Source organism: Brachyistius frenatus, unplaced genomic scaffold, assembly GCF_029030835.1.
Source record: "Brachyistius frenatus isolate BFR_SWC_R1_liver_20210118 unplaced genomic scaffold, ASM2903083v1 Contig_7, whole genome shotgun sequence".
NCBI lineage: Eukaryota > Metazoa > Chordata > Actinopteri > Embiotocidae > Brachyistius > Brachyistius frenatus.
In genome coordinates, this window is record NW_027210606.1 from 8,048,721 (window position 1) to 8,061,693 (window position 12,973).

A 12,973-nucleotide genomic window follows, 5' to 3' on the forward strand; every position below is an offset into this window, starting at 1 on the left:
GTATTTCAGATTAACTACTACCTGGTGGTCAGTATTTTGGAGAAGCTATTTATTTGGCACAGCACGCTTTTCCAGTATTCATATAGTTATGAGAAGGCGTTTTCTGAGCAAGGGTATTTACTACCTGTTGAGCTCTTTGCAAATAGGATCTGAGAGCCTTTCAGCAAACACACAGAGGCATTTTTCAGAAGGATATAAATATTAAACAAAACACATACACAGACTTCCCCAACATACTGTACACAGATGTTCTACTCTTTACAGTCTGATAGTTGGACATATTTAAAAACTGAGAGAATATAACGAACAATAGATTGATTAGTGGTAGAACGCAATTAGAGTTGTGTTGCCAAGCAACCTCCTAAATCCAGTGAGAACATGAATAAACAACGTACTCCCTTAAAATGTGTCCGAATAGGTCGTCTGTACAAGCAGCTTAATGCAGCTCATAGTTACATTTAATGCAACCTCTAGTGGCCATAGTATCAAAGGAAGAGGTCAGATAGAGTAGTTAAAGAGTGACAACGTCTCCGTAGGGAGTTTGTTGGGGTGGTTGGATGGTTCAAACACACCAGTTTTACTAAGGAGGCCACTGTTTGTGTCCCGTGTCAAAACAAAAGTCAAGATTAACCTTTTTTAAGCAACGCAGGTAAGATAATTTAACATGTTTCATTTATGTAATATAGGTAATGCAACTAACGTCACAGACGAGACCTATCCTACATAAATATAATACTTATTTTAACCCAAACTATGATCTTTTTTTTTTAACCTGACCCAAATAGTTTTGGTTCCTGATTTCAGTCGTAACAAGTCAATTACGATTACAAGTTTTATTATTTTAATTATTATTTTGCTTCTCAACTGTAATCGCCAACTAGCTCAGCACACCATAACTGGAGTACTATGTACTGACTTAGTGTTTCTACCTCTTCAGTAGGCTTTACTCCAGTAATGCATAAAACAATAGATCTAACTAAATCTAAAACCTTCATACATTTTTTAGAATATAATGTCATTCTTGACCTGTGACCACGATAAACAGTTTCACCTGTTGTTTTTTTTCCAGAGATATTAACTGTATCAAACAATCAGCAGATGGAGTTTGGTCAAATTTCACAGAGGTTGATGTGTTTACATGAGCTCACAAGCTGTTAACATTTCACTAGTCATACTTACGACTTCTTACCCCTGCATCAAAGATAATTTTTGACCCTTTTCTGAAACTTTTATTGATGAAGATCAATAATGAAAATAATTGTGGTATGCAGTGTATTAAACATTAAAGTTTACACTGAGTTGGGTTGTTTATTAAAAACAATCCTTATTATTTAAAAGATGATAAGTGCACTTTAAGATGCTTGTAAAATATTTGGACCGAAGGGCTTCTCTGGGATTTTGTAAAAGGTTTTTACCTAAAATTTTTAAATGGATAATAATGTGATGTGATACAGCCAACACTAATGCTATAGTGTGTGACAAACCATTGCATTGTCTAAAGTAAAGGTTTAAATAATCTTCAAGGTAAAATGAAGCCGGTAAAAGAGAGCATAAAATCTGCTGCATGTTATTGTTGGTTATTACATTACTAACATATGGCTGTTGGAAAACATAAAGCTTTGCTGAAGATTGAAGAGACAAATGCCAAGACATGGCACTTTGCTTCCAACTCATTAACATTCTCAAGTAACAGACTCTCAACTCTCTGCTCTGTTTTTGTTTCTTTACCTTCATCTCCAGAAAGTCCCCATGGATTATGGGTCTGCCGAGTGTGTTAACCAACATCCCTGCCTGCTTCTCTGCACACGCTCACTCACCCAATCCCATCTGTCATTCTTTGTGTGTGTGTCTGTGTGAAGGAGACTGTGGGCGTGCAGGTGTATGTGTGTTGTTTTACCATCTAAAACACTGTGCAGAGCTAAGGCCTTCCTACTATGTCCCCATTCAATTCCCCTGCCGGTAAGAATCAATGGAGCACAGCACACCTATCATTTACTGCCTACCTGTGTCAATAAGCCACTGCAATCACCACTAGCAACAGTAGCTCTCACACTCCATCTGCTTTCCTGCAGCTCACGCGCTCTCTCGCTCTCTCTCTCGCTGTCACGACACGCATACATGCACAGTGTTGTTTTCATGTGGACTCCCCTACAGTCCCCAAATTAAAGTTGGACACAAATGAAGGCTTGTTGTTGATGTATAAAGAAACTATTCCAATGCCACATAGAGCAAGAGATTGCTCTCTTGTTTTTTCCCTCTCTGTGTGCACAGTTTGTGTGCATGTGTTCCTGGCTGTATTGCTGTCCAATGTAGATGTTTTGACGCCTTTAAATGTGTCACAAAGGTCACAAGCAATAGATATGTTGATCAAAGGACTTGCATAGTGTATTTATCAGGCTAAAAGGTGCTGTTGTGTAAGTGCTTTCTGCCTCCTGAAGGACATACAGTTGCAAAGAGTCTGTTGCTTTGTCAAAGGTTTAAGACAGAAAGCAGGAAATTAAATGCACAATATCAGAATGTAATCAAAGTTTTCAATTCATAAAATTAAGTTAAACAGCAATTAAGCCACATCATTCAAAGATACCAGCAGATAAATGGAAAACAGTCCACTGTAGCATTGTGAGTGAGTAAACAAAAGAGTTAATGAGTGTTATAATTTCTTCTTTTAGACATCAATAGAATTTAGACTTTAAAGGGGAACAAAATCTTAAAGATTTTCAAAGTCTTGAACTTTACTGCATGGGTAAAAAAAAAACTAAAACTAATTGTTTAAAGCTTTTTGTGGCTGAAGAGGGAGCTTCAACAAATCTGTGAAATTGCCTGAAGTGATGTTGCTTGAGTCAGCATTAGTTGGAGCAGAAGATTACCGTTTGAACATAAAAAAAAAAAAACGGAGTGTGGAGAGAAATAATTTTACCAGACTTTTGTAACCTGCTCCTCATCTCTGACTCCGGGTATCTGCTTGAGGCTACGTGAGCCGCTAGTTGCATAACACAACCAGATGTCCGGCAGATATGGCAGTGGCCAAGTTGTTTTGTGGATAATGTATGTGGAAGGCGTTAAAAAGATGATATTCGTGATTCTGTTTGTGACATTGTTTTTGTAAAGTGTTTTCTATGTGAATCAGGGGAAGTATTCACAAAGATTCTGAGGACTTAAAGTTATGGCTAGTGGCGAAATTCTAAGAGGATTCTTAGAGTTGTGACATTTTCTAAGAATGTCCTCTAAAAGTTAGAAGTAGATCCTTGTAAAGATAAAAGGTATTCACAAAACATCTTAGCCATTAAGAGAGCTCCTAAGGAGAAAAACTGTTATGTGCAGGGAGGAGGACTTTTAAGAGGCTTAAGAATGATACAGTCTTGTATTGGCACGCAGTTTATTTTGTTTCCACTAGATGTGTCATCCCTAGCAACAGGGTCAACCACACCTCATCACTAAGATAAGGGTTTCTGCTCTTTCCTTGCTCAGAGTTGCTCCGAGAAGTTTCCTAAATCACTCCTAAGCTAAGACTCCTTGCCAAACAATGTTAGGCTAAGTTAGTAGCTCTCGGAGAGGATTTTAAGATTCTTTGTTAATACGGCCCCAGATATTACCACAGGGAGGCAGTGCTAATAGTGATTACCTTTTCTTATAAATAAATAGGACAGCACCCTGTAGAAGTCAACAAGAGATGAAGAGGCATTGTCCTCAGCTGGAATTAAACCAAGGGCGTGGTGATTTTGAAGCTATCAGGACTCTTTTAACGAGCTTCAGTATCAAATTAGGCAGCATATACAGAAAATTGCAGATGTGTCAGGTTCTCTTAATTAAACACTGTGGCCTCCGTATTAAGGCAGCTGTAATATCCATATGTTTAGCTGATACACTGCCAGGAATATATTTTTTCTTTTGCTAAATGCAGTCAAGAGCCTCAGACTTTTTTCCCTTGTGATTTTGTTCACAAAAAGCATTCTGATCCTTTCCTTTCCTCCAAGGGAGGCTGTGGCTCAGACAGTAGAGTGGGTTGAACACTAATCGGAAGGTTGGTGGTTTAATCCCCAGCTCCTCCTGTCCATATGCCTAAGTGTCCTTGAGCAAGACACTGACCCTTAAGTTGCTCCCGATGGTGTACCATCGGTGTGTGAATGTTCTCCTGATGGCAGCACCTTGCATGGTGATCTGTCTCATTAGTGTGTGAATGGGAAAACCATGTTAAAGCGCTTTGAGGCCGAAAGGTGATAAAGCACTATACAAGTACAGACCATTTACCATTCCATGTCCCATAAGTATGTCCCATAAGTAGTTTACAAAAACATACAAAACACAAGAACATTCTCTGGTAGGCTTTGATAAGTATATACATGCATATATAGCTAGTAGCCAAGGACCATTAGAAGTATTTCTGCAAAGACTCCAATAAGTCCTCACACCTAGACAAAAAAATTGTCCCGCAAGTAATCCACTTAAAACCACAAACTTGTTTCTATACTTTGATTTTTGTACACATTAATCAAACAAGATAAAACATATGGTTGCTTGTATATTATATATATATAGATATATACTGTACTGTATGTATATATATACATATATATATATGTTGACTGTGTTTATTGGTTTGTTGTATATAATATATATAATGTACTGTATATATACTGTGCATTTTATATTTTATATTTATATTTTTTTACTGCTATTTACTGCTATTTTATTTGATTGCTTTTCTATTATATTATTCTATTCTATTATTTTATTCTATTGTTTCTATTATTGCTTCTGTATGTATGCTGCTGTGGCGAAAAAATTTCCCCTCGGGGATTAATAAAGTATATACCTACCTACCTACCTACCCATATTGATTAGTGAGCTTTACAGGTTCTAGTAAATTATTTTGTTGCTCTTGGACAGAGCTTTATGCTAAGCTAAACTAAGCCGTCTCTCTTCAGGCTCTGTTTTTACATTGCCTGAAGGATAGAAGTATCAATTTTCCTTTTAAATCTCAGCTAGAAAGCAGTAAGAGTATTTCTCAAATGTCACACTATTCCTTTATTACTTAACATTTCCTCATCAAGCAAAGGTTGCTTTGCTTTCAACAGAGAAAATACAATAAAATTGAAGGCACAAATCATACAAACACTAACACTTTCTTGTCAGCCTCCTGTTGAGTGCATGTGTATGTTTGTCAGATGATATATGTCTTTGATTGGCTTCTTTTTCAGGAGCAATTAAAGGACATCAACATCTGCTTGAGAGATGAAAGGAGTCTCTATTTTGTCAGCACTCTCACAGTTTGTTGGAAAATAAGTGTGAAGCTTCAGTCACTCTGCCGGGGCATCTACTCTCTCTCTCTCTAAGCCATTACACGTTAAACAGGCTGTGATTTTCTCCTCGGTTTCTCAGAATGTGATGCATATGTGAGGATGTTTTTTTTTGTTTGTTTTTTTTTTTTTTTGCAGTGCAGCCTGCTGACTTTGTTTGACCCCTTCTCACTTTGGAGTTGATCATGTAGTATTTATTGAGTGAGTGGTGATGAAGGTCATCATCTGAGCATACAGTACATTCAGTGTTGCTGCTATCCCTGCCCTCTCCCACTCGAGCGTCTTCCCCACCCACGCTCATCCAATTGTCATTGATCTGCACTTAGCTTTTCAGCGACTTCACACTCAATGTATGCCAGCCATCTTCATTGTCAGAAATGTATGCACGCAGGAACAAGAACAACACAGACACCTTTAGGTCGCTCACATCTTATTTGTGACACTATACACATTCACAAAATAGCTTTACATTGAATTGTGATACAGAAATGATGAGCATTGTTGTATGTTGTTCAGAGTGTAAGTAAGGAAGATATTTCTGCCATTAGACTGACTCGTACTGCTTGCTCTTACACGGTTCTTAAATCCAACTTTAACTATTTGGCACAGCTGCCATGTATAATAAAGGACAGGTTCACATTTTTCCAAGCCTATTTAAAGGCAGTCCTCAGATTGACATTGCATTTTGAAGTTGAGCAATAGGTTGCCTTATGGTCTCATCCTAAAGCAATTTCAGTTTAAGTGATAGTGAACAAAATTCTGTCCTTTTTCTGTTCAAAAATGCATTTTTAAAGCTAATAGGAAACTAATGCAGTCTGAATTGTAAAGGTTATGAGCGTATGTTCCAACCTTGTACTTAGTACAAGATTCATCCTTTCTGTTGTTCTGCTGCGAGAAAACACTATTCATCAAAGTACAAAGAAGGAATTTCATAAAGCCTGTAACTTTAAATTACATTTCAATGCACCTTCCGTACACTGCGGACCATCCCCCATCACTTTGATTGAAGAGAGAATTTGTGTGTGTGTGTGTGTGTGTACACGATCAGCAATTTCAGCAACCCTTTAAATGTACGTATTGGCGTAGCCATATTGTTTTTAGATAGACTTGAAAAAGATGTGAGCCTATCCTTTAAATCAAAGGGATCCTCTCAGTTCTTATAGTGTTTTTTTTAGGTTTCTGTAGATCTGTTAAACACCACAGATGGTGAAAGTCCCGTTTCTTGACGTATTCTCACCTAAACCACTTCCTGACATTTGATGTGTTTTGCAGTGTTAAATTAAGACTTTCCCATTAGATCTCTTTTCCATTCGCGAGTGACAAAATTATGCTGAACAGTTTAGTTTGATTCAAAGAGAAACCAACACTGATGTCACCCACTGGTTTGTTGAACAGCCGTTATGAAGCTTCGAGTTTGGCTTTTGGCCGCAGCCGTCTTGCTAATTCCAAGCGGAATTTTTTCAGTTTATTTTTCAAATTTATGACGGGATTATTTTTAGATGGACCGTCATGAAACTAATAAGAAGGAGCGACTCTCGCTAACAACACCGAAGTAACTAGTGTGAAAAGATTTATTGACATCTGTTAGTTTGTGATGTCACAAACTCAAACTCATGTCATATGTCAAAAGGTTGTGCTGAGGGCTCAGCACAACCTTTTTTGTGAAAGACAACACCAACGGCTCATTCTGTAGCTAAACTGGTGAGGTTCAAGAGCGACAAAAAACTGTGGTAGACCTGGGTGTCTCTCAGAAATGAGTCAGTCAATCATAAGAAAGGTTCATTGACATCAAAGGGCCTTAAAGACAGACAAACAACAGCCTTTTCTTAGTAGAGCTCCAGAGAGAAGCTACAGAGCAGAGATGTAAAACTACCTGAGATGGTTTTGGTACTTAAAACTACAAAAATAATTTTTATGGATATCAAGATTGTAACTAAAACACTGGGAAAAGTGTAAAATATGGGACCTTTAACATAGAACAATGGATTGTTTTCATTAATTTGTCTGTGCTCTTTAGCTGCATCTACAGCTTTTTCTCCCCAATCTGACTTTCTTAAAATTCCATGAAATGTATAGACATTGTCGCATGAGAATTTTCGGCTGCTTACGTTCGAGCTGCGGTATGGATTGATGTGAATGGTTGAAGAAGCAGCATTCTTTCTAGTTATTTTTTCTTCTGTGAAAAATGCTTATCCCAGACAGATTCTGACAGTGTTTAAGCACTGACATAAAAGTAAATGTAGTGTAAAGATAGTTATCGTCATGCAAGAGTACAGTAGTGTGAGTGATGGAAGTGGAACAAATAGGATGTGTTAAAACTCCCAAATCATATACAAGTATGCATCTTGCACTGACATAGCTCCTATTCTGCTTACGACAGATATATTGCAGCAGACAAACAGATTTTAACATTGAATACATTTACATGATGATCACACTGATGTAATATCAGCTTGTTTTGGTTGAAAATGTGTTGCTTGCTCGACCTTCAAGCGTAAAAAGTCCTGAGAATGCCAATGCCATTAAAGCATACTTAATCTGAATTCAGATCACATTTTTACAAACCTTTAATCAATACATGACTGTTTTACATATATTTTTGATTCAGACTGAATATGTAGTTTTTGTCTCTTTCATCAAGTGGAAACCAGGGCAGTTTTTTCTTTGGTAATACACTTCAAGTGGTCCAGACAAACCAGAGAGAGTGCTCAGTATAGGGTCCCCCGGTGATTCTGGTCAGCTCTATGAACAATGCCTGCTTTGCAGTCTTATTGATTGAGTCAGTTATCCAGTTGCAAAATGTACAATTACTGCTGAATCACATAATAGTGTCATTCATCACCAATGAAAATCAGGAGCAGCAATATCACTTCGAAAGCTGGCATTCTCCATTATTGCTGTCCCGTGTTCTAACATCTGTCCTCAGTGAAAACTAGCCAGTGCTATAATTAGCGCACCCGTCCAGCTTTATATAGGTCAAGATTCCCATCCACAGTTCCACTGCTGCACTTGAAGGCTGTAGTATTCTTGTTGCCTGTGTAGGATCGTAGCAATTAGTTTTCTCGAACCACTCCCATTCCACAGGCAGCATACAGCTGCAAGGTGTCCGGAAGGACAATCTTCTGTTGGCAAAATCCGGAGCGGAAAGCAGAATGGTTTTTTTTTAAGGGTTCTGCTGGGTATTTTTAGTTTCTTTCAGTTGAAGCAAAAGCCCTTGTGAGGGGAAAAGCCAATGGTGTTTTTCTTCATTTCTATGGCTGTCAGGTGTTTTCCTCTGTGTGGGTTCCCACAGAGAAAAGAGCCTGACGACTGCAGAAGTATGGCTGCTTTGAAGTTTTTTGATGAACTTTCCCCACCCATGGGCTGTTAAATTCAGACCTTTGAAAATTAAGTACAATTGTTCCTCCCTTGGCGTCCCTCTGCAAATCTCTCCTTCTTTTGGTATACCAAACAGCAGAAGCAGTGCATTCACTTCATTACTTTCACTCCTCAAGTTTTCTGAAAAGGTTTCACAGCATCATCCTTGTTGTGAGTCGACATTTACAACCTTCACCTGTTCCACTCGGTTGAAGGCAGGGCTCTCCAACCCGTCGCTCACGAGCTACCTGTGGCTTTTTACCTGTATGCACGTCAGTGCAGCAGAGGTTGAGCTCCGCCGTTCATGAAACTCACAGAGATCAGAAGACAGAAACTGCAACCTGCAACGTGCCTGCAACACATAGCAGAGACTCTCACACTGAGCTGGAAAGAAATGGGTGCTCATAAGTATTAGGTAAATAACATAAATACTATGTTTTGAACTGGATCACAACAGCGGGGCCATAGCTATAAAGCGGGTAAGTCACTGAGGGAGTGAGAGACCAAAATTAACTCGCAGGTTAGCTGAATGCTGTGACTTTTCAAAATAAAAGGCCTGTAGTTTGACACAGGGCCCAGTCATATAGTAGGATTTGACCTGGACAGATGTTGCTTTCAGGAGGGGCAGGGGGGCCCAATTGAAGGGGACATACTAGGTTTTCCTGGTTAAATCTTATATCAGTTTTATTTGACACTTTTAAAACCAGTTTGGCCACACAAGAGTTGTGTGCAATGCAGTAGGCATGTTATCAAACACGAGTAGCTCTTGGACACTTTGATTTTGTCAAAGTAGGTCTCTGAGGAAAAAAGTTGGAGAGCCCTTCTTTAGAGAAACAACAGGTTGCATACAAACTGGTTTCAGATTCAATTTAGAGACCAGGACAAAGCAATCCTTTTAAATGTGCTGGGTCTCCATATTTTGTGCGGGGCACCATTTGCAGTGCAAGCCTGTCACACCACTGCTCATTTCACCAAAACAAAAACAAAAAATCACTAATAGCAACCTTTACCAGCTGCCATCGAACCACCAAAGCAGCACATAATGATAATAGTAATAATAGTATTTACAACAATGGGGGGGAAACAATAACAGTAAATGTGTTACAGTGGATAACACAACACATAATGGTGCTCAGGTTCTGCTACAGAGCACCACACACATAAATCCAGCTAAGCCCCCAGGCTGGACATATTTACTCAAACTAACCAAACTGGCAAAGTAAGTTTCTTTCTTGGTTGCTAAATGTGTTTTTTTTTAAGTTTGACATGTTTGTCTCAAAGACCCTTCATTCAGCACCATCTCCACTGTCTTTCTGGTTTAATTTCAGGCTAAAATGTGCAACATTGCCCTGGTGTTATCTGTTATTTTTGGATGTTTAAGGGCTGTCACATTCAGTGTTAATTTCTCTGTGGTCATGTTTTGAACAGCCAGTGCAACCATGATGATCTCAAAAGCATGATATAGCAGTTTCTACAGTAAGGACTAATTCATTGAATCTCAGTAGGAAGTACGTAACCAGTAAGTCCAACCTAACATTACATTTTTATTTTGGGTATATTTGTGGATAACACTATATTTCATATGATTGTGTCTACCATGAAACGGAGCATTCCTGCTATATTTCAGTAAAAATTTGATTCAGCAGATAACGTCTATTTTATGCAGATAGTTTATTGCAGATAGTTGATGGCATGTATATGTACTTAATTTACAGTTTATGGCTCATACATCACAAGCCTCTTTGTACAAATCAGTTATTTAAAACAAATTGCAGTGTATGTTCCTACGAAGAGAAATGTATTTGTAAATTGCAGGACAGGCTTTCAAAAGAAAATAACTGTTAAATGTAAGGCACTTCCCTGATAACTAATTATTTTTTGAATCGTGCCAAATTCACAGCGGACATTTTAAGCTCATTATTTTGTCACTTGAACAAAGCCGTCTGATTAAGTGTTGTCATAAAAGAAATCCTGGGCCAATTAGATAAAAAAAAAAAAAGATGGGTTTGTGAGCAAAGAACAATCTGCAGATTTGTTTCCCTGCCAGCTCAGACAGATGGAAAGAGAGGTAGAATAGGAGGGAATAATGGAGGGAAGAGGAGTAGCAGAAGTTTTTTTTTTTTAACTACAGCTCTCATCAAAACCTTCAAAGTCAAATTGAGGTCAGTTAGTGTGCATGCTGAAAGACTGTGGTTCAAAAAAGAAAAGGTGTGTCTCTGCAGAGCACTCACTCTGTCAAGAAGTCTCTGCCTTTTTTTGTGCGTGAGTTTAGGACAATTTGTTCTGTAAACAGGCAGTGCAGTTATTGAGCTAAATCAAATCATCTGTAAGAGTCCTTCTACTCACAGACAATAATATAGATTGTATTTGAGCAGGCGCTGAGTTCATGTTTGGCTACAAATCAAACAAAATCACAATATATCTCTCAGGCATACTGTAAGTCAATTATCTCAAAGCAATTCTAACAGGGTCTCCCTGTCTGTTTAAATGGAGAGTTTCATTAGTGGATTGCGGTGGAGCAATCCAAAGAGTAGAGGGCCACTCTAACCCCTATGGTTTGCCTTGGGAGGACTATCACTGAATGTGATTCATGTTAATCTCCATTTCCACGATTATGTGAGGGACACTGTCAGTACATACTGTTTGTTCAAAGTCAGGGTGACTTTCTTTTACCGTGCTTCTGTCCTCTGTTTCACAGAGAAAAAGGGAGGGAGGGGGTATGATGAGGATCGGGAGGAAACAGGAAGATGAGCAGAGGAGTAAACACTGAGACAGGTGTCTGGCAACGGACAATGATTAGATTTATAAACCAGCCAATGTTATTTTCTCTGCTTGGAGACTGCTGTAAGGCATTAAGCGCTAACTGAGGCTCCCAGTGTCCCTCTGCAGAGACACTGTTCCCTCCTCGAGCTCCAAGGCCTCCTATCCTGTATTCCCTCACGCTGCTTCCTGTCCTCAGCGTCTCTTCTTCCCTCTCTTCTCTTGGGTGCATTTATATATTTTTTTTCCTTATATGCAACAAAGATGGATTGGCCTTAACAGAATCCTTTCTCCTGCCATCACCCTCCTTGCATTCTCTCCTCCTCAGGCAGGGGTGTGTCACCCTCCCCCTCTGCCTCCCCAGAATATTGGCTGGCACGCAGCATCCAATATTTTCTCCAGCTGGAGTGGAACTGAGCACATTAGGGATGGGTCTGTTAAGGTGATCAGACTTGCTCCCGTGATGCCCAGGGACCATTTCTCTTCATTTGAGAGCCTCTGTCTGGCTGCCAATACTATAGATTTTCTATCAGCTCCTTAATCATGGCTCCATGATTGGGAAAGTGATTGGTCGGGCTCTCTGATATGAAAACTCTAGTATCAATTTTATCTCTGTCAGGGCACATGGCCCGGGTTATTAGACCGCCATTTGAACAGTTAGACGAAGTGTTCCTTCCTTCACCCCTATCAACTTCCCACTGGAGCAGGCTTGGCTTTATTCCGCATGCAGAGTCATCTGCAAAATCTGTCATGAAAAAAAAAAAAAAGGGAGAGAAATCGCCGCAGTGCAAGCATCCATGTCCTGATTCCACTTTTTATTCCAAAAGCTTTATGATTTCACAACCTGTTCAAGGCTGGAAATAATCTTATTAGGTTTGGAGAGTTGGGGGGGTCCAACATGAAGATTAATATTTCTGAGGCCTTTAGAGGGATATTAGCTGGAGGAAAAGATCATTTAACTGAGAAGACTTTTTATTTAACAGATTAAATAAAGAGGCTAACAATGAATGTATCTCTTTTTTTTCTCTCTCTTCCTGTGTCCCTTCAGGTCATCTGATGGTGTGTGCGCAGCAGGAACAGTGGTGGTGAGTCGTCTGAAGATGGGGGAGATGGAGGAGGTTGACGTGGACCACATCACCACCGACATACCATCACAGAAGGTAAAATAGCAGGGTGGTTCCACAACTGCAGGAGTCTCCCTTCCCCAGATGCCTTGTGCCTGCCGCTAGGATTAGACTGCACTGCTCAAGCTTTCCAATGAGATTAAGTAATAATCTCTAATGGGGATTTACAGGAGGTGTGTGCGTGCAGTGGCTCTGTCCATGAGTACATGTGTTGTTTCTCTGTCGATACAGAAAAGATTTTAAAGTAACTGATCAAACTGAAACATACAACTCTGTGTTGAATTTTCTCTTAATTGTTCGACCAAAATACTTCCGAGATGTGGCCCGCCTGCCTCCACCCTAATCTCATTCAATACATGCTGCTTAACTGGGCTGTGAAGTGACTTACATAAACTGAGAAGAGAAAGAAGAAGAAGAAGGAGCTTTCTCTTTTAG

General features: G+C 39.3%; 1 protein-coding gene across 5 annotated transcripts in view; it reads left to right on the forward strand.

The window, feature by feature from the left end:
• inpp4b (inositol polyphosphate-4-phosphatase type II B) overlaps positions 1–12,973 on the forward strand; it is a 138,484-nt gene that overhangs the window by 62,317 nt on the left and 63,194 nt on the right. For all 5 annotated transcript variants that reach the window (XM_069689283.1, XM_069689285.1, XM_069689284.1 and 2 more), the window contains one exon: positions 12,463–12,574. In XM_069689283.1, coding sequence (XP_069545384.1) covers positions 12,463–12,574 — 112 coding nt within the window. The remainder of the gene's footprint in view (positions 1–12,462; positions 12,575–12,973) is intronic.